General features: G+C 47.0%; 4 protein-coding genes across 5 annotated transcripts in view; 2 read left to right on the top strand and 2 right to left on the bottom strand.

The window, feature by feature from the left end:
• Positions 1-16482, top strand: part of LOC6613620 (neurotrimin) — a 32372-nt gene extending 15890 nt beyond the window's left edge. For both annotated transcript variants that reach the window (XM_032718541.1, XM_032718540.1), the window contains 8 exons: positions 412-518; positions 3996-4212; positions 9039-9197; positions 9255-9383; positions 9454-9604; positions 14535-14677; positions 15993-16163; positions 16244-16482. In XM_032718541.1, the coding sequence (XP_032574432.1) occupies positions 412-518; positions 3996-4212; positions 9039-9197; positions 9255-9383; positions 9454-9604; positions 14535-14677; positions 15993-16163; positions 16244-16431 (1265 nt within the window). In that variant the 3' untranslated portion in view covers positions 16432-16482. The remainder of the gene's footprint in view (positions 1-411; positions 519-3995; positions 4213-9038; positions 9198-9254; positions 9384-9453; positions 9605-14534; positions 14678-15992; positions 16164-16243) is intronic.
• Positions 9758-11855, top strand: LOC116801066 (neprilysin). The gene has a single exon (XM_032718534.1). The coding sequence runs from the start codon at positions 9773-9775 to the stop codon at positions 11738-11740; it is 1968 nt and encodes a 655-aa protein (XP_032574425.1). The 5' UTR covers positions 9758-9772; the 3' UTR covers positions 11741-11855.
• Positions 11890-14067, bottom strand: LOC6613619 (membrane metallo-endopeptidase-like 1). The gene has a single exon (XM_002038053.2). The coding sequence runs from the start codon at positions 14017-14019 to the stop codon at positions 11965-11967; it is 2055 nt and encodes a 684-aa protein (XP_002038089.1). The 5' UTR covers positions 14020-14067; the 3' UTR covers positions 11890-11964.
• A 1489-nt stretch (positions 16483-17971) lies between the features above and the next one.
• On the bottom strand, positions 17972-22737 carry LOC6613617. Its single transcript, XM_002038051.2, has 3 exons — positions 22587-22737; positions 19948-21959; positions 17972-19881 (listed from the first exon to the last, which is right to left on the bottom strand). Exons 2-3 carry the CDS (start codon positions 21745-21747, stop codon positions 18091-18093), a joined length of 3591 nt encoding a protein of 1196 aa, XP_002038087.1. The 5' UTR covers positions 21748-21959; positions 22587-22737; the 3' UTR covers positions 17972-18090.
• Between the last annotated feature and the right edge of the window lie 1867 nt (positions 22738-24604).

Here is a 24604-nt window from a genome sequence, read left to right as displayed (position 1 = left end):
GGGACGACATGGTGGTATAGCCATCCCGAATAGGAGACACGGTGCTCGCTGTGTTATGCAGCTGTTCTGTGGTCATACGATAGCTTTTTTATGACAAAACCAAGTGCGAAATTTGATATTCTTATATAATTTATATTTAATAATTTATTTATAATAATACAGTGTCAAGTTCAATTTGATTTTGTTGTAAGCAAAAAATTATTAGAAATATGTGATTACAAACTTACAAGTGTAGACCCACTTTTGCATGTGTGGAAATAAAATTATTTCAATTCTCACTACAATAATGATACTTCTTCTCAGGAAATGTATAAGGGTATTTTCTAAGTAAATACATTCTTATGTTGATACCTATCATTACTTATTATAATGTTTATGTTACATATCCCAACTATTTCTTTTTATTTGCAGTCATCAGCGAAGATCCCGAGTTTACGGATGTGATCGAAAATATTACAGTGCCTGCGGGGCGTAATGTAAAGTTAGCTTGCTCAGTCAAGAACCTGGGATCCTATAAGGTAAGATCAAACAAAAGTAGTTAACCATTTTGTAGATTTATATAAACTTAAGTAAAAAATCTAGTATTTGGCTTAACAAACCAAAATCCGAAAGGTCAACTTTCTGGCCAAGCAGCAGTAGGAATGGCTTGCGCTGAAATAAATGCTCCACCGTCAATCGATTGAAGTGGTTAATGCGGGTGTGGGGTTAATGCCAACTGGACACTGCTCCAACCAACTGATCAATATTCATTGTGTGGTGCACACTTTTGGACGGCGCTCGGCGTGCCTAGAAGAATCCATCGCATCGCATAGAGAAGCTCTGACTTGTGGCTCAGGCGACAATTTAAATTTGCATCCAATTGAATTTCCATAATGTGCGTGCGACCAAAACGTGCATAAATTTCATTCTCGACTTTCGCCTCGACACTCGGCTTGTAATAATTTTTATGTCTCTTAAGTTCGGCATGTGCGACCCTCGACCCCCGCCACCCATATCCACCCATAGCCACCTATAGCCACCCATAACCAAGCATTTCTGCCCAAACTACACCATCCTCCGCCCAGCCATTCATCTCCAGGTGCTATCCTCATTGGCCTCAGGTAAGCTCAAAAGTTAACCAGCGAGGACCGCTTGTAGCTGCAATAAAACGTGACTTTGCATGCAAAATAGTTGCCTAGCGAGTGGGTGGTGCTGGGCCACCCCCTTTCGCCCATCGCAGGCGCACATTGGCTTTAGCACAAACAGACAGGTTGCCGGGAATTGATTTTAAAGCCCTCGGCGGGTATAACCACTTTTCCAACAAACTGGCCACTCGACAAAGGAACACGTATTAACAGCAAACAAGCAGTTTAATATGTTCCAATGAAAGTTGTAAATCGTTGAACTGAAAAAATAGCTGTAGTTCAAGTGGTTTTATTCAGATAATTCAGATTTAAAACAAAAAAAAAGGCATTTTATATATTTTTTATTGTTCTATATTGGCTTAAAAAGCATGTTATCAACTCTACACTCTCTTATCTACCTGGAAATATGCTATCTCGCAATTAAACTTCACATAAGTGCACAAAAATACTTTATATATTTAATTTAAAATTTCACAATTAAATAAATTAGGGCATCCACACTTCGTTATGCTTCGTGTTTTAAAAACTTTCAGTACTTCTTGTGCTGCCAAATATTTGAGCTGCGTGGAAATTAACTCGCGTAGTCCATAAGCGCTTTTTTCACACGTTTACTCGCAAATTGTTAATGTCGAGCGAGTAGGTTTTTATTAGCTGAAGCCCTTTAGCTACCCGTTTTCCCCATTTTCCCCACTTTCCCCATTTCCCACAGCACTCCGTATTATCCTTGTTTGCATTTCAATTTTAAACGCCTACACAAACAGTCGAAAAACTCGCACACATAGTCGAACGAACTAACAACAATGCCAGTAACATGAGCATAAGTTTACTTTGTTTATGTTGTTGCTTGGCCCCACTTCCAACCCGATACGCCCACTCCGCCCCCACAGAACATAAACATTTTCAGGCATAATAAAGTTTGTTTATTTTTGCTTCGGCTACAAGTTTTTCAACTTGTTTTCTTTTTTAGTTTTTACTTAAAATTTTATGACTTCATTTAGTATTTTCTATGGCAGGCGTCGTCGGCTAGCGGCGTGGAATTTTGTGGGGTGGTGGGTGGACTGGCAAGAGTTGTGCCATTACGCAAATTGCAAATTGGTCATTTTGTTTGTCGGCTTCTATCGAATCGAGCCATCAGCATGTGTCTGAGACAAGTGAAAGCTTCTGCTCCATGAAAATGAAAATGAAGATAAACACAAAAGAGCTTGCAGCTCTTTCCAAATAAAAAACTGCTTTAATGGAGCTCGTGGACATTCAGCTGCTTTGCTTTAAGTGAAATATGTGGTGGCACAGTGGCGGAGAAGATTCACTTGAGATGGGATTGTATGGTAAACCGAATATACCTCAACCAAATTATTACCTTTACCATTACCATGTCCGTTTGTCTGTCCGTAAGACTGTCCGTAGGTCTGTCTGTTAGTTTGTCCGGTTGTCTGTCCGTATATCTGTCCGTTGTATTTTCAAGTGATGCCAAGACACCCAAGTACCTTTAAACTTATACTTATAATCTTTAATCTTACTTATACCATTTTGCATACATGTGGCAATGACCGTGTAGCTCAAATTAGCAAAACTTTCAAATTGGGAGCAGAATAAGTGCTGGTGCCACTAATAGTAATCTTCTGGGCACGGCTCGTGCCATAAATGGACTAAAATATGCGTGAAATTTTAATGGCAGCTGGTGCTCGGCCTGTGGAGAAGACTTTTAAAAGTCGCAGTGTTACATAACCACCCAAAAGTCTACATTGCCTTGACTTTTACTCGAAAATCGTAAAATAATTTGGTCAAGAGTCGCACTGTGGCAGCGCCTTCCTTTAAGAGGATGGAAGTCAACTTTTGATGGCCTAACATGGCGTCTAATTAAATTTGTTGGAATGGCCTTTAAGCATAAGCCAAATTTTGAAAATGAACTTGCAAACTCAAGCAGATTTAGCTGGCTTCAACTTAAAGCGCAAACTTTCTAATAACTTAAATCCGCTTAGCAATTCATTTCTATTGATTTTAAGTCCACTATCTTACCGCCTGGCTGATAAACGTGGCTACATTAATTCTTCCATTCGATTCAACTTTGAGCAACAGCATCGCAAAACTAGCATTTGGCTGACTTCTCCTGACTTTTAATATGCCAAAGTCAACGGCGCCGAAATGTAAAATAAGCAAATTTGATGGCGACTTCCTCGCCGCCGTGTCTCCGATTCCCGCTCATCGTCTATCGGGCTGCACGTTTCCCTAGCAGACGTTGAAAAATTAACCGATATCAGTCCACGTTTGCCAGTCACAATCCTTCTTGGCTCCTCCTGCCGGCGGCGTCCTTTGGGGGATGTTGATAGTGCAGCGTTTCGGGATATTTCATTCAATCCCCCCTTTCGGCGACGCCACTGGGCGAGCAGCGCCCACCATTACCATGGATTCCCTGACACTTCTATGGAATTTATCATTGAAATGGCATCGACCTTCTTTGTTACCCGCTCTCGCCATGTCTCCTCAGCCAATGCGTTGGGTGCTTATATTTGCATAAATTGCTTGTTGTTCTCGGCTCCTGCCCCGCCATCTGTTGGGCGGAAAAAGAAAACTATTGGTGGTGTTGCATAAGCGTGTGTGTGAGTGGAGCATGATGCTTAGCCTATAGCGCTGGAGGAGGGAGGTTCACGATGGTCTGCGCATCGGTTGTGACATGTGGAAAAAGTTTAGTACCGAATGCGGTCGTTAATCCTTCATTGAAATTGATGATGATGGCCCCAAGTTTGGCCAATAAAAGCGTTGACAGCTTGTCGTCAAAATGACCCACGCATACATGTTGCCGCAGTTGGTTGACATCCATCATAAGTTGGTCCCTAGCAACGCCTTGAATAATTAAGGTATTCTGTCTTCCAGGTCGCGTGGATGCACTTCGAGCAGTCGGCCATTCTCACAGTTCACAACCACGTGATAACGCGTAATCCGAGGATTAGTGTCACCCACGATAAGCACGACAAGCACCGCACCTGGTTCCTGCATATCAACAATGTCCAGGAGGAGGACAGGGGCCGATACATGTGCCAAATCAATACGGTTACGGCCAAGACCCAGTACGGATTTGTCAAAGTAGTGGGTAAGTCTTCGACTGGCATTGAACAGCTTCGCTGTGGTCCTACCATGTCCTTTGCATTTTTCATTTCATTTGCCAAATCTGTCGGAGGATATTAGTTTCTCATTCCCTTTCCGACCCTACTCTACTTTTGAGAACGACATGGATGTGCGTGATCATCCATCATGTGCGAACCCATAACTCGGGAAATAATTTAACAAACAAAATTAAAAACCAATATAATTATAAAGATCCTTAAAAAAAAATGTATAAACTACAAGGAAGTGCTGGAATTTGGGAACAAGTTCCGCCTTTCAAGTTGACAAATCAACATCATCCGGCTACCGAACGGCACTGGCACAGTCCACATCCACATCCTATTCCACAGAAGCCTTCATTGCCTCCCGCCGGGTCGGATGGGCATGGGCAGTGGGCAATGGCAATGGGAAATGGGCGTGCCTCGGTCCATTCGCATAAATCAGTTTTTGTGGCAAAACTTGAAAAATATGTGCGCAAACAAATGGCAACGGACGATGAAGTGAAATGGACGGGGAGAATCAGCAGGCAGTCCGTGCAACAGTTTGGGCTCAGAGTGCCACAGTGGCAACACACACACACGCAGACACGAGGGACACACGCAGACACAGACATGGAAATGCAAGGACACATATGCTGCACATAGTAGGATTTGGGCTTAGTTCCTTTTTCGAAGGAGAAGACTCGACAACGCCGTCTGTCGTGACTGGTAACACCCATTACTGAAACTTAATGAATGCTTCTGATTCCTCTTTGTATTATTCCCTAAACGTAAAAGAGGTAAATTTCTCGTTAACCATTTGAGTCAAGCTGTTCCTTACTTCAAGTTTTTAAGGCTACATATTTGTATATAAAAATCATATCACTTATGATACAAAATACACTTATATAATGGGTTACTTTAAAGACTATTAAAAATTGTATCAAAGTGACTTCGTAGAGCAATTTTTCAAAAATCACATAAGACAATAATCCCATTTAAATTCGATTAAATCTCGTTGACATATTAAATGTGCAACATCGAGTATAAGCCAGATTCCGGTTGATCACACTTTTTGCATGGGCCAAGTAATGAAACTTTGTTAAGCCTAATTTCCCAGGCCAATTTAAATCGCATATTGGGGTTCATGCGGCGTACGCCCTTAAAACTTTTGCAGGTATAAAAATGGCTGCGGCATATTTTAACCATTTTTTGTTGCCTGCCTTCCACATTTGTGGCTCGTTTTGTTGGCTCTGTCCAGAGCGACCAGAGCTGTCATAGTTGCATTTTTTGTGTTTTTCTTTTTTTTTTTTGGTCATGGTAAATTTGCCTTGCATTTTTGCCGGCCCAGAACTTTTGCCACATCAGCGTGTGGCAAGGATATATACATATGTGTGTATGTATCTGTGTGGATGATAACGTGCGTGAGTATGAGTGCCGCAAAAAACACACAAAAAATGGCGACAACGACAGCCAGCGCGTTGGCCAGAAAGGGTTAACCGGAAAAAATTGTTAACAGTTACAGTCGCTCTGGTCACGCCGCATCAAATGGCCAAGACGCGTGCTGCGTGTTATATGAGCGTTTTACAGCACCGACGCCTGCTTAACGACTTTTTAAAAGGCATAAGGCATAAAACCGCAGGAATAGCAGAAACAATTGTCCCTTCAGAGCTTTTCGGGCCAGTTTAATGGACAGGTTTTAGGCCTCTTATATAAGCCGTACTTCCTAAAGCCGGCTTAGTTGGGACCAAAATTGTGCCGTCAATTGCCTGAAAACGGTTCCATAAAAGATCGCATACTGCATCATTCAAATGAAATCAAACAATTTTAATTTACATAACAAATCGAATTAATTGCTACAAAACCAAATGGTGCGCACTGGTCTAAATAAAAATCGGAAACGCCACACTGGCGCACCTCGATTTAACAAAACTAAACAAGAGGAACGATTTAGTTAGAGCGAATCGACTAACAGATACCTGCTACTCTGTAAACTGAATGCGTGAGAATGTAAAGCGAATTTCTGTATTTTTCTGTGATTTTGGACACAAACTTTATTGTTTTGGCTTGGAAAAGCTTTATCTATGAATGTATGTATCGTTCTTTTCAAAAAAGGCAACATACTCCAACTAGTAACAGGTATGTTTGCGAAAGAAAAACGCAATAAAAACATAACATACTCTTAATTACATTTAGCGACAAACATAAAACGAAATTAAAATGTTGCATTTGTCGTGCGTAGATTGGGGGGAAAAAGCAAACGTGAAAACGTTGTCGGGCAAATGAGTAAATAAATAAATTTATTTTTCGGTAGTGCAACATTTGTGAATTTAATTTGCTGACTCGAATGCAATGCGCGGAATAAAATCCACAGACATCACGGAGGCTACGCAGAAATTTGTGGCTTGAGCATGCAAAAACAAACATTAAATGCGCCCGAATTTATGGCCCATGCACACAAAATGCATTTAAATGCGCCGGCGATGGCGATGGTGATGGTGATGGTGATGCCGATGGCAGCCTGCTGTTGTCCATCCTCTGATGCTGTGCCGCCTGATGCAAACTGGGCACGGAGCAGCAGGAGCAGGAGCAGCAGCAGGAGCAGGACCCCCATAGTTGCTCCCCTTTTTCCCGCCAAATTACCGCACATTGCGAAAGTAGCAGCAAATGCAGCTTGTAACCGAAGCAAAATAACAAACACCAACAATTACGAGCTGGACGGGAATGGGCACGAGGATGTGGATGTGGATGTGGACACGGGGACACGGGGTTCTCGGCGCGGCTGCCGCATACATATATTCTCATTTATGTTCACATAATGAGGCCATTTATTAAATTCAATTATTTTGTTGACATCGGTGCGGTACGAAAGCAATATAACAATGTGCTAAGGTAACAAATAACAGAAATAGCCGCTAAACTGGGCGCCACAAAATAGGCAACAGTATCCAATGGACATTATCTTAACCTGGTCATAAGCTACTGTATGGAAATTACCAAATTTATGTTAAATTTAAACTGAAAAGTACTGAAAATAAAACAAGATACTAAATATTACAGTAAAAAAAACGTTAAATTAAAATGAATTATACTCATCTTATGCCATTATCGTTTTAAGCTAAAAGCACATCAATTAAAAAGTTTATAAGGATTTTGCAGCGCATGATGGTCGTCAAAGTGCTAAGCCAAAAACACCAATTGACGCATTATGTAATAAGCGATAGAAATTCGTGTCCAGCACTTGCACCACTAATTAAATTTCACATGCACATATGTATGTCGAGGAAAAAGTTTCTTGGTTTAGGGTCCAAAGTTTGCGCAATGTCGGCAGCTGCTAAAAATATCAATAAGAAACTAATATGTCAAAAGCAAGGGAACAACATCTGCCGGGTCACCAAGTTGGGCCACTTTTTTTTTCATCCTGGCCCTGTCCTGGTGCCGTCCTGGATCTGTCCTGGTTTGTCCGGCGATTAGCACATCAAGCGTTTATTAATAGCATGAAATAAAGCTTTGGCAAAAAGTTTTTTGGTCATTATTGGGCATGAGAAAAGAAAAGGTAAAAGGGCGAAACTTTTGAAAAGTTTTTTCTTTTAATTACGCTTTTTTCCCCCTACGGTTACCATAGTTCTTGGATGGGAAAAGTTGAAACAGGGGTTTTTCCTTATGAAAGGCAACTTTCTACGACAACAAGATAACTTGGCTATTAATGTTAATCCCAACGATGCAATGATATTAACAATATATATTTATAGCCCCGTGGCCACCAGTTCCATCAATTAAAAACGTGTGTTGAAAACCAGACATTTGCTGACCCGACTGCCATTGATTAGCTGTCCAATTCCGAATGAATGGCGACAGGTCACTGCGAATACGTGTCCTGCCATGGAAGACCTGGCCTTCACCGCCGGAAAATTGCAGGACGGATTACTGGCAGCAAATCAAATTTATGATTTTTGTTAGGAAAATGGAAAACTGCATTTGAGGCAGCTTTAGAAATTTAGAATTTATTATAAACAACTGTCAAAGCTAACAAATGTACACAACTAGCACAACTCAGACTGCCAACTGCAAGTTCTGGTAAACACTCCATTTAAATAAGATACATTTGAAAAAGAATGGTAATTTATCGCAGCTAACTTCGGGTTGGAACCAGTGTGCATTGCCAGATATTAAGCCAGTACGGCGGTGCTGTCCATTCCACGACCCTTTCCATGCTTCCCTGTGATTTGCATAGATTTTTCATTAAAGATTTTCTGGGATTTTCGACCAAATACAAAAGAGTTTCCCGGGCGATTGAAAAAATCCCTCAAACAAAGTGAATGGCAGGCGAAGTGAAACTGATGACAACTTGATGAAGGTTGCCGCATCGATTTTTGAATTAACAGAATGATTCCTTATTTCGCCAGGAGCAACGGATTCAAACGGATTTCAAATCTGAATCTGGATGCAAAGCTAATTAGGCTTAAAGTTACGCAGTGACTGTGAGTAGAACAAGTAGTCACTGGGGAGTGAGCGCATTGGAGTCAACAATGCGTGAAATGTTCCTTTTTTTCCACTTTCTAACTGCCTTGGGGAAGACCGACTTGTCTGAAGGGTAGCTCCGTTAAGCCAGTTATTAGCATTACAAGTGCTTCTCTTTGAAAGGGTATTCCCAAGTCTCTGTAGTCCTAGGAGTGTTTTTCACCGGTTTCCGCTTTCTTGGCAACGCCACTTCCATGAAAGTAGAACTTTTCACTTCTGTCCTTTGCATTTAAATCGAGCTTTGCACGGTTCCGTTTAGTTTTTGGGTAAAATACAACCCTAATGTTCGCCTCCCGCTCTCTCCATCCAATAGTGCCGCCCAATATAGACGACGCCCTGACCTCCAGTGACATCATCGTGCGCGAGGGCGATAACGTTACGCTGCGCTGCAAGGCGAAAGGTAGTCCGGAGCCGACCATCAAATGGAAACGCGATGACGGCAACAAAATCGTTGTCAACAAGACGCTCGAGGGTGAGTCCAATCCTGAGACAAGCCTCTGGCATGCCATTTACCCAGAAATGATTGCAGTGCACGACTTGGAGACTGACTCCCTGGAGCTGGAGCGGATTTCGCGACTGCACATGGGCGCCTACCTGTGCATCGCCTCGAATGGAGTGCCGCCAAGTGTGTCCAAGCGGATCAAAGTCAGCGTGGACTGTAAGTCCATTGATATCCTGACTTAGTTGGGTTTTCTTATAATGATATATATATATATATTTCGTTTCAGTTTCGCCGATGGTCTGGATACCGCATCAGTTGGTGGGCATTCCCATTGGATTCAACATCACCCTGGAGTGCTTCATCGAAGCGAATCCGACCTCACTAAACTATTGGACGCGCGAAAACGATCAAATGATCACTGAGTCATCGAAGTACAAGTAAGTTAATGTCATCGTGCTACTGTTTTTTCACCTCTCGATTAGGGATGTTTTGGGTTATCTCTTAGCTGGATTATCAGCTGTGGTCACATTATATTCCACTGATATGACGAAGCTCGGTCAGTCGCTTCCAGCAATCTGGGATCTCGGCTCAGTTTGCTGACTGCGATGTGGTGGATTGCCAGCCTGTTTATTGTTCCTATTTGCGCTGCTCCCACAGCCCAGAATGTCAAGGCGATTCCCAACTCACGGCTGATGAGCAACATCCTCAGCTACGTGGCCGATGATTCCAGTGCGTGCGGCAACTACTTTCAACATGCCTGCGGCAAGTATGCAGTGCGTCACATCGACGATCCCTTCACGGAGATCACCCAGATGCTGGACCACAAGGTGAACGGGAACCTAGTCCAACTGATGCACGAGCTGCACCAGCGCTCCCAGTTACCCGGCTTCAACGAGTCCAGTGTGGAGGCCAAGGCCCTGCGCTTCTACCGCACCTGCCGTGAAGCTCCGCAGAGTACACGCAAGATGGAGCACTACCTTAGACTAGCCCCTCCTGGCGAGGCAATCAAGTGGCCCCAGTTCATGCCCCTCGGCAAGCCCTGGCCAAAGGCTCAATTCAAGTGGATGAAGTCCTTGGGGCACCTATACCGCTATGGTTTTACCAATGTTCTGGTGAACGTGTTGGTCTTACCAAGCCCTGAGAACAGTAACCGCTTCCGACTGGACATAAGTATGCCCAGTCTCGAAGGGGACGCGCAGCACCTGGGTGGTTTTCTGAGTACCGTCGCCACTCTCCATGTCATTGGTGTGCCGACGAAAAGCGTATTACCCCTTGTGCGGAAGATCAGAAGGCTGGAGTCCGCCATACGGGTCCTAACCGAAGTGGACGACGATGATGAAAGCGCGACTTGGACTTTTCGCCAGTGGGAGTACAAAACCGGCTACGCATGGCAGGACTTCGTCGAGTCAATAGTTGGCCACAGTGTCTCACAACACTACTTGGTACAGGCCCAGAATGCAAAGTACTTCACGGGCCTTAAGCGGCTGATGGACTCCACGGACGCTGAGGTGGTGGCCAACTACATCATGACCCGATTCATGCTCTACCTCATAGACGACTCTATGGATAGCAATGAGCACATCGAATGCGTCAAGGATGTGCGCCGCACCATGAACCTGGCATCGAACCTGCTCTACAAGGAGCGCTTCCTGGACCCGGCGACACTGCAGCAGTACACCCAGGAAGTTACGCAGGTCTTTGACCAGTTGCGCCGTCAGTTTCTACTGCAAATCAATGAGAATCGCCTTGGGCTGACTAGTGAGCAGAACAGTATGGTGGCCACAAAGGTTCAGCATGTCGTTCTCAATATTGGGAACATGCCAAGAGGTCGTGACCATAGTAGCTTTGTCAGCCGGCACTATGAGGATCTTGTCTTTCCGCTCGCTGATTTCGACTACGCACGGGAACATCTTAACCTGCTGGAGTTCCGCACCAGAAAGCAGGTTTTACAACTTGACCAACGTGCTCCGACTCTCGACGAGTACTTCTACTTGGCGGATCCTAACACGGCCATGAGCTCTAGTCCCTACTACCTAATGCGACTAAACGTCATCGTTGTGCCACACGGACTTCTACAGGAGCCATTCTTTGCAGCGGATAGCCACGACATATTCAAGTACAGCCTGCTGGGATTCGTCCTTGCCCATGAGTTGATGCACTCCGTCGACACCACGGGTCTTCATTTTGACAGATATGGGAACGTACACGAAATTGGACCGCAGATATCCAGTTCGCCGCGCTTTGAGGCGGGTGTGCAGTGCCTGAACCGGAACAATACACAGTATATGGACGAACGTATTGCGGACATTGCCGGACTGGATCTGGCCTATTCCACCTACTTCCAGAACAACTCGCGGATGAGTCTAACCGATTTCACCACCATTCCGCCGCAACAAATCTTCTTCCTCAATCTGGCACAGTTCTTCTGCGGCAACGGGGATCCAACGAACTTCGTTGATCACGACACCGACCAGATGCGTCTGCAGCAAATGCTTAAAGGGTTCGCTCCGTTCCACCAGGCTTTTGGTTGTCCAGCAAAGAGCAATCAGCCCGAAAAGTGCCAGCTGTGGTAAATGGATTCAAGTAGTGCTACATCAACTGAGATTCTGAGTATTACATTTTGAAATCTAGTGTATAAAACTATATTCAGCAATAAACTAAATTGATCTGAAAAAGTTCACTACCACATCGGCCAGATACTATTACTCTGCATTTAAAACACTCTTCGTTAGGTGAGATTTTATTTATTCATCACTGGATCCTGCGATGTCCTGAGGGAGAGATAGAAAAAGATCCATTACCAGATGCGGCATCGCTGGCTGGCCTGCATCTTGGCCTTCTTATCGCATCCGAACTCCCTCGAGAACTCTTCAAAGTTGGCCAGCGTCTGCATCACACGCAACTCATCCGCGGCGTGCTTCAAATGCGCCTCCGACTGAGAACGTGGACTGAGGACGGGCGTCCGGCCGCAAAAGAACTGGGCGAAGCTGATGAAGAATAGCTGACGCTGGCTGAACTGCGGCATCAGAGGATCCCTCGGCTCCCGCTTGTCCCGCACCCCGAAGAAGGTCTCATACGCCAGCCGCAGAGCCACAAAGTCGGCCAGCTTTTCGTCGATCCACTTGGAACCGGTGGCCATCTGCTGCTGCAGACACTGGAGTCCTTGTCGAAACTGTCGGCTAGCGCCGATCTCCTCCACGGGCCCCATGATGTTTCCCAGGGCGTCGTAGTCCATTCCCGACATATCGAATCCGTGTGCCAGCTCGTGGGCCAGGACGAATCCCATAACGGCGTGCTGCTGCAGGGCGCTGATGTTTCGATGCCATATGGGCAGTTGGAGCAGACCGTGCGGCACCAGGACCAGATTGCGTGGTCTCACATACAGGGGCGACGAGTTGCTGGCCTCCCAGCTTTCCGACAGGTAACTCAAGTTGCTCCCCGTGGAATTGCCGAAGTTTGTCACGTTTATGTAAAGCAGATCGTGGTTCGCCTCTACGCGTTGGCGCAGCAAGACCAGCTGGTTGCCGTAGAAGGAGTGGCCGCTTAGGTCGACGCGGACGTGGTACTGCTCCACATCCTCCATTTCGTCCGGTTGAAAGAAGCCCATCTGCAGTCGAAATGCGAGCAGTTTCTGCTGTAGGATGTGCACAAGTGGTGGCGATAGTCTCATTCGGTTCTCAGCCAAGATCTGGCCAAATCGCACCTTCAAGCGCTGGAACAGTGAGCGAACATAGGATTCGGATTCCGGGTCGGAGAATTGCTGGCCCACCAGCCAGCTACTGGCCAGAGGCATGGCCCTCCTGAGGGCGGCCACGCACTCACCTCGTGAAATGTCCGCGGGTCCCTGCTGCTTAAGGAAGGCCAACCACTTGAGCATGATGTAGCTGCAGACGGTGTCCGGGCTCTCCGATTCCACCAGATCGCTGAGTGCCCTGAGGTACGGAATATTCTCGATGATCAGTGTGGAGCGCAGATCCAGCTCGGAGTCGATGCGAACCTGGCGCATAAATGACAGCCAGCGTAGCTGTGGCAGGTACGAGTCCAAGTAGCCCAGCTGCATTTCTCGCGGTCCTTCGTCGTCCTCCAGCTCCTGCAAGCGGTGCAGTTTCCGCTCGAAGTCGTCCACCTGGCGAGCCAAGGCGTTGGCCGTCCGCTTTGTCTGTCCGATGTCCAGAAGGAGTTCGATCATGGCACCTTCTCCTGTGGGCTGCGTCTCCTGGCGACTCGGCTTGTTCACATAAATGCTGTAGTTGCGCGAGTCATCCCATCGCGGCAGGACCTCCTCCCGCAGCAGCACCCCGTTCAGTCCGTGCAGACGCAGTCGACCCAAGGTCGTTATCCAATCGAACTGCTCCGGACGCCAGCCACGACCCACCGATGGCCACTCCGTGGAGTTGCTGGGCGGCAGGAGCTGCAGGTACTTCTTGAGGTTGTACGGCTTAAGGCGCTTGCACGAACGGTAGTAGAGTCGCATCTGCTCCAGAATCGAGGAGTCCGACTCGGAGGAGCTCTCATTCCTTCGCCGCAGCAGCAGCTCCAGTCTCCGGTTCACGGAGTGGTCTATCAGTCCCAGGGTGTCGGTGGGCAGCAGCTGACCCTGATACCGCTGCCGATCCCTCGTCCAATCCCTGTCGCGCAGGGAGTGCTGCTCCTGCTGCTGGATCTGCCAGTTCCCGCAGGCATACTGGTAGAAGTTCTCGCAGGGACGCGCCTTCGTATCCATATAGCTCTGCAGCTGCTCGGACAACATTTCCTGGACGCTCTGGGGGGCGTTGGTCTGGCGACAGGCGGTGGGCGTGGTGCGCCAGGCCAGCGAAAATATGAGCCAGGCCACCAGGCTGAGCTTCAGCATGATGGTTTCGACTGTGACAAATTGCAACTGGCCGGACTACGATTCGCCCGGATCGCGGAGACTGCGGACTAGAGCAGGCCCATCGCCTGTCAGTCATCATCGTGGGAGGAGCAGTGGATCCTAGCTATATGTGCACACCCAGTACTTGACCTTTCTTTTTTTTGAATAAATCTTCGGATGCCTTCTTTTCCTGATAGTTCACTTTAATGGTTTTTAAAGGGCCAAAGTGCACGTGATCCTAGAACAAAAATTATACCCCACTTGGTGGCACGTTCTCCAAAGCTTTAAACACTCGTAGGATATTATATAGTTTGACTTTAGATCGGATCTTCCGTACCTGGAGCCACTGTACTCTGTAGGCTAGGTCGCATTTTGATTAGACATAAGTGCGCGCTTATCAGTTTCACCTTGGCCTTGATACCCGATTGTGGGCTGTTGTGGAACTGACCCACAATGAGCACAATGGCTGTCATTGAACTTGCCTCACGCTGATGCCTCCGCCTCTCTACTTTCAGAACCGAAACCATTCCCGGCCATCCGTCGTACAAGGCGACCATGCGGCTCACGATTACCAACGTTCAGAGAAGCGATTACGGCAACTACAAGTGCGTCGCCAAAAATCCTCGGGGCGACATGGACGGCAACATAAAGCTGTACAGTAAGTGACTAGGCTATATGTCTTATTTATACCCTTTGATATTGCGCCACAGTCGCCGGCAAACGTATATGTACACCCCACTCTAAATGGGCGCCAGTATTTTGGGGGGCTTTAAACTTGAAACTCTGACAGTTAATTTTTGCAGGATTTTTTATAGAAAGATAAGATTTTGATATTTAATAAGGAAATGACGTGTTTTATTTGTCTCACCGACGTTTTTCTTTATATCCTTGCTGCCGCCAACGGGGCGTATGCGCAATCCTCACAACCGGCAATTAGAGCCACTGCAGGATCAATAAAGTGTCAATATTGTGTCAATTTGCTAAATTACTCCCCAGTCACTGTTTGGGCCATTAAAGCCCAGCTCGGCAGCAGCGATTCCGATTACAAAAGTTCATAAAACAAAATAAAATGCCCGCTCGTTGGTGGTGAGGTGGTGAGGTGGTGACAAAAACCCAACGCCACCAAGAATGGCGAATGGTGAAAAGACAACTTAATTTATATATACACGGTTTTCATTCTGCTGCCACAACAATGGGCTGTGTAGCCCATCGAAAAGTGGGTGTCGTTCTACCAATTAAAGGTAACAATGGGCGCATCGATAATAGAAGGGGCAGCTCCGACAATGAGAACAATGAACCTGTGACAATTTTATTGAGTGGTCAGGAGGCGATACAGTCGCCGAAATGCGCCGTCAACCAGGCATTGGAGTGGGCTATAGTTTCGTGATTCCCAGCCGAGGCAAGGCCAAGTGTCAAGCCCAATAAATTTCCTCTACAAATTGTCTTCAATAATGCCAGCGGAGCGCAGCCAGCCGAGAAAAGGAACCGAGAGTTGTGAATCCTCCCCGGGGAGATGTCCAAGAAATTGAAAAGAATCGGGGGGAAGGGCGGGCCAAAGGGATTGCACTGAATTTACGATGGCTGATAAGTGAAGACAATTCGGCTGGGAAACCGAAAATATCTGTTTAGGAATCGAGCGGAGGACGGAGGACTTCGGCACTGATGGGGCGCACATTTTTGGGGCAGGACTGGCTTATAACTCACTGTTAATTTAAGTTGTTTATGGATTGTTTCCGATTGAGCAATCCACTTTTGTTCGGTACCGTTTTTTTCCGCTCTTACCCCTTACTTTAATTACTACACTGACAGAAAATAGCTTAGATAATGCAAAAAAATAAATGTAGAATAGAAAAAGGATTCTTTTTTGACATGTAGAGTTACACTTGCCTCATGTTTCCACTTTCATGCGACAGCTTCTATATTTGTTGAATCATTTCCAACGCTCATGTACCCCAATATTTCTCTCCGTGTAGTGTCGAGTCCGCCGACAACACAACCGCCGCCCACAACCACAACGCTGCGGCGGACGACAACAACCGCGGCGGAAATCGCACTGGACGGCTACATCAACACGCCCCTGAATGGCAATGGCATTGGCATTGTGGGCGAAGGACCCACAAATTCGGTGATTGCGTCCGGCAAATGTGAGTAGTGCCCAAATGCATAGGATGTTGATGTTGGCAGAACAAATGCAGACGTTGCACTTTTGTTTATCCATTTGCAGCGAGCATTAAATACCTATCGAATCTGAACGAGATCGACAAGTCGAAGCAGAAGCTGACGGGCAGCAGTCCCAAGGGATTCGACTGGTCCAAGGGCAAGAGCAGCGGGAGTCATGGCAACCTAGTGGCGTCCAGTTGGTCCCTCATCTGCTGCATCCTTGCGCTGCTGACGACACACTCGTGTGGTTGAAAACTATGTGCGATTCCATTTTAATAAAGTGCCATTACCAAACAGTCGAAATGAAAGGTGTAACGAAGCCGATGCATACGATTAGCCATAACAACTGTGTAATTAATTAAGCGAATTGCAATTTGCAAACGTTAACGAAGTCAAGCTCTGGTTTTCCCGCAACACCCTCTGCAGCCCATTAATATTTGATTACGTTTGGTGACGAAAACCACAGCGTGTTTTTAGGCAAACAAAGGTACCGAATTAATCAAGCTCGCATATTTGTTCACCATTCGTTCGGAAGCACTCTTAAATATTTTCTAAACATTCGTTTGGTTTTAAAACTAGTATCAGTTTACATCCATCGGTTAGGGTATGCGAAGAATGTTGTAAAAAGCATTTCGGCCGAGCCAAAGCAAACACACATGCGATGCAAACCAAAGCACATAAATCCTGGTTAGTTAGATATAAAATCAATTAATTTGCATAAACACAAGTGGGAAAAAATAGTATACCCTTCGAATGATGCCAAATTGTTAAAAAGAGAGCACTACTCACCTCGAAGCAAACTGTAAATAAGCGCGTATGTGCATGGAATAAACCCAAATGCAATTGTAAATTATGTACTCGTTATAGGCACTAGAAATGAATGTTCATTTGTACGAGAGTAGGCATCAAACCATTTCAAAACTAGATATTTAACGGGAAAGTGAAAGGCTTAAATACTCTGAAAAACAGGCACCTAAAATGCATTAATCAAAAAACCATTAACCCAAATAGGTAACTAAGCAAATATGAATTACGAATATTCACGATTGAAGCGACAACTGTTGATACATAATTTAGTTAGCTGATCAGTTAAGAAGGGTTTAAAGTTGAGAAATAATCGAGTTGACATAAAGCCAAATCCAAATATGTAAGTTCTAAACTACTCATACAGAAATATATATATATATATATATATATTTAATTACCTACATATATCATAGGCCTTAGTTTGTGTTTCTTAACTATAAGAGTGATAATGTATATTTATTAACTTGCTCCCCGAGCGGAACAAACTGGCACTGCGAAAGAAACAAATAAAATATCTATGTACTATTTGGGATTGCTTCTTAAAACTAAGGCGACTTTTATTTTAGTGATGAACAATATAACTATTATTTTGTAAGGATTCATTTGAAAGGCAAAAGAAAGTCAATGGGACTTTTATTTTATGTTGAACAAGTAACCAGTTATTGCATTAATAGCTATCAGTTTTATCTGATACCATGTTTGCGCAGCACTTTTGCAGTTGAAATTGTTATTGAACCGAACCCAGCTACTCCTTTTGGACCCAAACGGATTCCCTTGGCCACTGGAAGTGCACAAACATGGTATCCTTGGCCAGGAATGTCTGAAGTTGATGCAACAGGAGCATTTGCTTGATGAGGGCAAGAAAAAGAACCCATGTGCTTGCCGGAAACGTGATGCTTGCCAGACTCCTACGTGCAAGGAGCTATGCCCTCCAGGACACCAGATTTTGTTGGACTTACATGCCCAAAGAAATACACCGAATGGCTTTAACTTTTCTCTTTAAAGTTTATTATCTAAAATCTTTGTAACATTATATGTTAGTGTCTAGGAACTAATTGGTTATAAAATCTTAAAATAAAGTCCCTTGCACCTTTGCACCTTCGCTCAGACCTCCACGGCCCTGCGGTCCATCAGGGTGTCGAGAATCTTGTCCATGTGCTCGCTGCAGTTGGCCAGGCACACATCCGCATACTCGCTGAGGAAGTACATGAAGCTCTCGAGCTGCTCCATCGAGCAGCCGCGGAAGCCATCGTCGCGTCCAATGTTGTCAATGGCCCGGATGATGGAGCGCAGCTTGTGGACATATTGCGGCGTGTTGCGGCAGTGCTCCAGCGAGGAGTCGGCCAGATTGGCGGGCTTGGCGTAGCCACGAATGCGCTGCTCCACACTGCGAAGTTTGGACTGCTGCTGCTTGAGGGTCTGCATCATTTGCGGCACGGACATGGCGGGTATGGCGGCAGAGGGAGGAGCCTTGGCGAACAGCTCGTCCAGGGGTACCGCCTCGTATTCCAAGGAGAAGAGATCAGGCGAAAAGGACAGCCTACCACTGTTGTTTCCGAAGCTATCGGACTCGAACTCCGTCTGATCCAGGTCGCTGGTCTTGATCGCCTGGTTGGCACTGATGCTGCTGTTGGGCCAGGAGTACTTGCTGCGCCCCTCCAGGCCATTGCTGGCACCTGTCTGCAGACCCACCAGCATGCTGTAGCTGCTCTCGATGGAATACTTCTGGGTAGTGGGCCAGAACTCTGGCACGCTGCTGAACTCGATGTGGTCCACGCCGAAGCGCAACTCCGACTGCTCTGCGCCGAGGAAGGCGAACAGCCGCTCGATTTTCTCGCTGGACATCAGTTTTCCGCTGAAGGGCACTGCGAGATCTCCGCTGGCGAACCAGTAGTGGGAGCAGCCCTTCACACTGGGCGGACGCTCGGGCAGCGACTGACGGTCGGAGTCGGAGCTGGCAGCTCCGCGAATGAACTTGTGTCCATCGATTCCGAAGGCCAGGTCACGAGTCTCCCAGCTTTTCTGAGTGAAGATCTCGTACAGCAGTCGCAGGCGCTCCGGACTGTTCTTAAAGATTTCCAGGGAGACCGTGAAGTCGCCAGAGGTGATCCAGAACATTGAGTGCGCCTTGCTGGTCGGACCCTCATCCTGGGAGTTATCAATCTCGACAGTCGGGGCATTGGCGAAGAACTCCCGCTCGCTGCACGGGGTGGAGGGTGAGCTGGAGGTGGCATCAAGGTCGAGCGGATGATCCTCCCGAATCACTTGCATGGCCAGGGAACTGCGGCGAGGGCGCTCCTGGGTGAGAATCGGACTGAACAGTTGTTGTTGCGCCGGACTTGAAGCCTGGCGTCCCTTAACTGGCGTGGAAAAACCGGAGGGCTTCGATTCCGTGACCCCAAGCGAAGATCGGCGTATAGGACTGTTGTCCATGGGATCGTTCGAGCATGTCTCGAAGCCCTGATCCACGAAACTGTCCCGCATGGCCTGTACCAGGGATTGCCTTGGTGTCTGACTAGGAGACTGATCGCTGTCTGCATTCGGCGAGGGAGATGACATCACTGTGAGGGTGTATGCCGACTTGATTTTCCGCGGCGAGTTCAAGTGGCGCATCAGTGACTTATCCAGCTCAATGAAACTTGGCTCGGGCATTGGAAGTGGGTTACAGATAGCTCCGGACTTCTTCTTGGCCGCTCCTAATAGCGGGGGCTTGTAATCTGAATCGGAGTCCGTTGAGGTTATTGCTGTGGCCTCGACAATGGAGTTCTCTTTTTTCCAGGTGAGAGTTCGGCGCATCTTCTTCTTGCGTGGCGGACGCTGTGGCTTGGCGAAATCAAATTCACCTGCCTGCAAGTCATCCTTGGGCGTCTCTGGCTGGGATTCGTCGCTGGTTATCTGTGATAGAAAGTGGAGCAAAATGAGTCCACATTCATGAATGCACTTATTAAAGATATCACTTACCTTTGGGAGTGTAGACAACCCGGATTCACTTTCCTCAGCCTCGGATTGCTTGCAGCTGGATGCACTGGAGGTAACTTGGCTTAGACTGGGTCGTGGGGCTGGCACTGGCGGCGCCTGGCGCTTAATGCGTCGCGGAGTGACTTGGACGATGGGATCCTCAGCTGTATTCACCTCCTTCTTTTCCTTAACTTGTCTCTCCTTCTTAGACTCGTTATCTAGCTCCAATTTGGCGATGGCTTCCTCCAGAAGCCGCTCGACGGCGGACTTCTGGCTCACATCCTCCAGAGTAGCGGTGCTCGGCTCGAGCAGCGGTTGCTCCAGAAGATCACCCGCCTCGGTGGCTATCTCAATGGTCTGCTGACCGTCAGACACACTCGTAATGTCGAACTGGACACCGTTCTCCGAGCTGAGCCAGCTGTAGAACAGGGTCTCGAGGTGCTCGTTCTGAAAAAACATTTGGCTATCCGCACCGGTGCGCTCCTGTCGAGTGCGTCGGATCTTCTTGGGTGGCGCATAGGCCTCCGTTGGCATCATGGTGCGAATCGCGGCGAGGTTTCGCTTCTGGGATGGCTCTCGGGCATGCTCATCGCTCTGACGATCTAGGCATCGGCGGGGTCGTGGCTGTGGAGCTCTGCGCTCCGGACTTGGCTTGAGGATCACAGTCAGTGTGCTCACATGGAGCTGGGAGGTGCATGTCTCCGGTTTGCTCTCAGTCGTCTTGGGGGGAGAGGAACCACTTGGCCGTGGTGGCGATCCCGGCTCCAGGATACACTTCGCCTCCAGCTCCTGGGCGAGATGCTTGACACTGGCTTGCCGTTCAGCCACCACCTCCCCTCGTGCCACCTGTTTGTTTACCTTCTCCTTGAGATCTGCGGCATGTGCGTTGAACTTGGGGTGCTTGGCTGCCATGTCACCGATGAACTTGTTGAACAGCAGGGCTTTGTCCTTCACGCTCAGCTCGCGGAAAACTTCCTCGGCCACCAGGCAGGGTCCTTGAACTGGGGACTCTAGTGGCGATACCAGGCGGTTCTGTGCCTTGACTTTCGGCGACATCTCATTTTGCAGCTGAACATACTGTGGTTCCTCTGTGCGTCGCATCACCTGGCTGATCTTCGAGTTAAACAGTTGGGCCATCTCCTTTACCTTCATGGGCAGCGAGGCGGATGCCTTTCTGGATGCCTGGTATGCAGAGCGTGGCGTCTCCATCTCCGGCAGCTGTTCGTATTTCTGCTTCAGCTCGCTGATCTTCAGGTGGCCACTACCCACCTTTGGCTTGGGCGGCGTGATCGGATCCGTCTGGAGGGCCAACTTGGCAATGGTGCTGGCCACTTTACCCGTTTTTCCGGCTGCTTTGGTGGCGCCCAGTGTCTTTGTTGGCGTCACAGGTACCTCTTCGTCGAAGTACTTCATCAGATTCTCGATGCTGGACAAGTCCAGGTCGGTAACCTGCACTCGGCGCGGTGATGCAAACGAGTTTTGGTGCTCCAGGGCGGTCAGAAAGCGATCGTCATCCAACGAGGAAATCTCGAAGAGTTCCTCCCTGGTCATCGTAGCTCGGAGCAGGCCACAGGCGGTGCTGGCATCTCCGTGGCGGCCGGAGCGACGACGTTCCTCGATCTCCGCGTTCAGCTGCAATAGCTCGCTGAGATCTTCACTGTTCATGGCTGCCGTGTCCACCACCATCTGGTTGTGCTTGGACAGGTTGTTTGGCGTGGAATTGCTCAGGACCATTTTGGAATTGGTTTGCTGTCTTGTTGTTGACGTTAGACGTTTCAGTTTGTAACTGTGGCTTTCTGGCATTTTGCTAATGGTTTATATACAATGATCAGGTAGAATACGGATTGGGTGCAGATTTTATTGCCCACCCACTACCTCAGATTTTCCTTAATCCACCTAGCAGCGATCAGGTAAGATTAACAGCCGCAGCTGTCGGATTGATGGATTTTCCTCGCGCTAACCGTAATTTAATTATTTTCGCGAACCTCTCCGCTATAAATATATATCCAAGTGACCTGAAACCAAGGAAACAGGTAGGTAATATTAGGAATGTGCAATAGATTCCTGATCACTCTCCTCTTTGACTCGAAAAATGTTGGTTCTAGAAAGAAGGGATAGCCAAGGATTCACTCGAAAGACAGCTGACGGAAAGTCCTTAAAATTTAAATTCCAATTATTGCAGTAACTCAGCGAAATCAACTCCCAGCATCATCATCATACTGCAGCCGAACGAATTTTCCCGGAAAAAAGCGAATGTTAACAAGACCCAAGCGAATTGCAGCCACAATAAAAATCACACACTGAAAATTCTTCATCTGACTATTGCTGAAATTTGGAGCGAAAACGAACCGAATTCAGGACCCCAGGGATAAACACAACTTTGCTTGCAGTTTGCCACAAGGTGACTTTCACACCGACGGAGCCGTAAAATGAAATCAGGGGCTGAGATTTGTGGATGCTCAGGTGGCAGAGCTGGAGCTGATGAGGTACAGAGCTGCAATGATGAGTGGGAGTGGGATACATGGGAAGGGTATGCGTGCCTACACAGAAGCATGGACTTTCCCAGTATGCAAAATTTTCAAGACAACAGCGTTCTCTAAGCCAAAAAAGGGCTAGCTATATATATAACTTAGTTAACTTACTTTGTTAAGGATTTCCTTATTGAACTATGATCTACTTTAGGCAACACGGTATATAACACACACACACAAATTCTTAAACAAATTACAAATTAATTTTGTAAACACAAGACCATGATAAAGCGTGGTTATTTGCGCCAAATAAAATACATTTACATTTACATTATCTAAGACTCATTTTGCCGGCTTTACGGCATTTCACAGCTGATAATAAAGCCAATCACCACGAATCAGGAATCAGCTGATGGAATCAGCATCAAAGCTCAGTGCTTTTTAAACCGTAAACTAATAATCTAGACTTTAAGTATCATCAATATGGAATCAAGAAAAGATTAGAATATCAGTAACTAATAGTTAAGATAGATAAGTTAAGATATGATAGATTGACATATATTGCTTAAACTGCTTACAACTCAATGATTCGATAAATGCAAACGGTTTGCTCCCGTGTCCTGAATTCTATCTGATGTGACTTTATTGGTATCTGAATATATTGCTATTTATGCCAAAAGAGGCACACCAAAATCATTCAAATGGACAGTAGTTGGTCAGTTGGCAAATACCCCAGATGACAAACAAAGCAATACCCGAAATTCCATTCGACGGTGAAAAACATTTACAAACATTGTGGTCGCCAACAGCAGCGGCAAAAATTTAGTGGGTGCTTTATGATAAACTCATGTGGCTGGCTAGCGTTCCATGGTCCAACTGGGATGGACGGACGCAGTGGTTCCACTTGCTAAGTAGCCACAGCTTCTGTCGGCGACACCGGAACGCGAATATTTGGTTTCAGATTTTGGGCACTCGATTCCGGGCAATGCAATTTTGAAAATCCGAACATGGCGGGGGGCATGGCTTTATCTGTGCGGGTTAATTAGACATTGCCTGTTCTGCAATGTTGGCAATTATTTCATTGCCGCAAAATCCGTTTACTCGCATAACATGCCCACAACCGTTCTGAATGACGCTGCGCGACTTGTAATTTCATCAGCCCTATCAGGTCGTCTGTCTGTCTGTCTTCCAGTGCGCCACCTTCGCTGGCGAATCAATCAATTCCGCACAGACCCACATACATACATACATACTTGCTCCGCCGAGCCAGCGCACGTGACATGGAACCCCGAGTGGCGGGCAAGACCGCCGGAATCCGGGGGTCAAGGAACGGACCTCAGCCGAGCCGAGTGGAGCACCGCCGTGGCGATCAGAAGCAGCGAGTTTGTTGCTGGCTTCCGACTCACACCACACCATGCGCAATTCGCTGCTCCGATTGCGTCACTCGGCTTTCCGCGTTCCGCTGGCCAAGCGGTTTATTTTAAAACTAATTATAAGGCAGCCCAAATATAATGCACAGCCGCTTTGAATTACATCAATGAATGAAATACAACACTGATAAGCCGGCCGACGGAAAGAGGAACTGCTGGGTATATCCCACTCAGCATAATGCAGCCGCTTTGGATGAGCTCTGGAATTCCTAACCATCTTGCTGACTCGAAACATACCAAATTGGAACCCCAGAATATTGATTTAGATGACTGAGCGCCATACCCTATTTCACATGAGTAGCTCGTTCTTTATCGCAGAATCAATTCAAGTTCCCCGTTTCTAGTCCATTTGTGGGGCAAAGACAAACAGACGGTCGCCCATTCATCGGAAACAACCACGATTCGGCGTGGCTGACCGCTGTTTGACACGCGGCTCACGCGCTATCATCCCGGCAGGTTGTTAATGGCCCATTCCATTAATGCGGTTGCCAGGCGAACCCGACCACGCTTGCCACGCGCCTTCAAGACCCACGCGGCGTGTGAGCGATTTGCGCGACGACCTTCAACAAGTTGCACAGTGCAACAATTCGCGGCCACCGACTTGGGCTTGGGACTCGGAATCGAAGTCGGATTCTGGACTCAGTCTTGGTTTCGCTCTCTGGATGGTCGTCGCCCTCTGTGCTGTCGACTGCTCTGCGCAGGATGGGTGTTAATTAGCAAATAAATAAAAGCACGCCGGGTAACACATACGCACACGTG

Source organism: Drosophila sechellia, chromosome 2L (assembly GCF_004382195.2).
Source record: "Drosophila sechellia strain sech25 chromosome 2L, ASM438219v1, whole genome shotgun sequence".
NCBI classification, from domain to species: Eukaryota; Metazoa; Arthropoda; class Insecta; order Diptera; family Drosophilidae; genus Drosophila; species Drosophila sechellia.
Note: the sequence above shows the minus strand (reverse complement) of the source record. Positions and strands in the feature narration are given on the sequence as shown.

Excerpts from the sequence above, each read along its gene's own strand:
- LOC116801066 (XM_032718534.1), top strand. The coding sequence starts at position 9,773 with ATGTGGTGGATTGCCAGCCTGTTTATTGTTCCTATTTGCGCTGCTCCC.
- LOC6613619 (XM_002038053.2), bottom strand. The coding sequence starts at position 14,019 with ATGCTGAAGCTCAGCCTGGTGGCCTGGCTCATATTTTCGCTGGCCTGG.
- LOC6613617 (XM_002038051.2), bottom strand. The coding sequence starts at position 21,747 with ATGCCAGAAAGCCACAGTTACAAACTGAAACGTCTAACGTCAACAACA. Across the intron at positions 19,882-19,947 it reads GGTTGTCTACACTCCCAAAG|ATAACCAGCGACGAATCCCA; the intron begins GTAAGTGATATC and ends TTTCTATCACAG.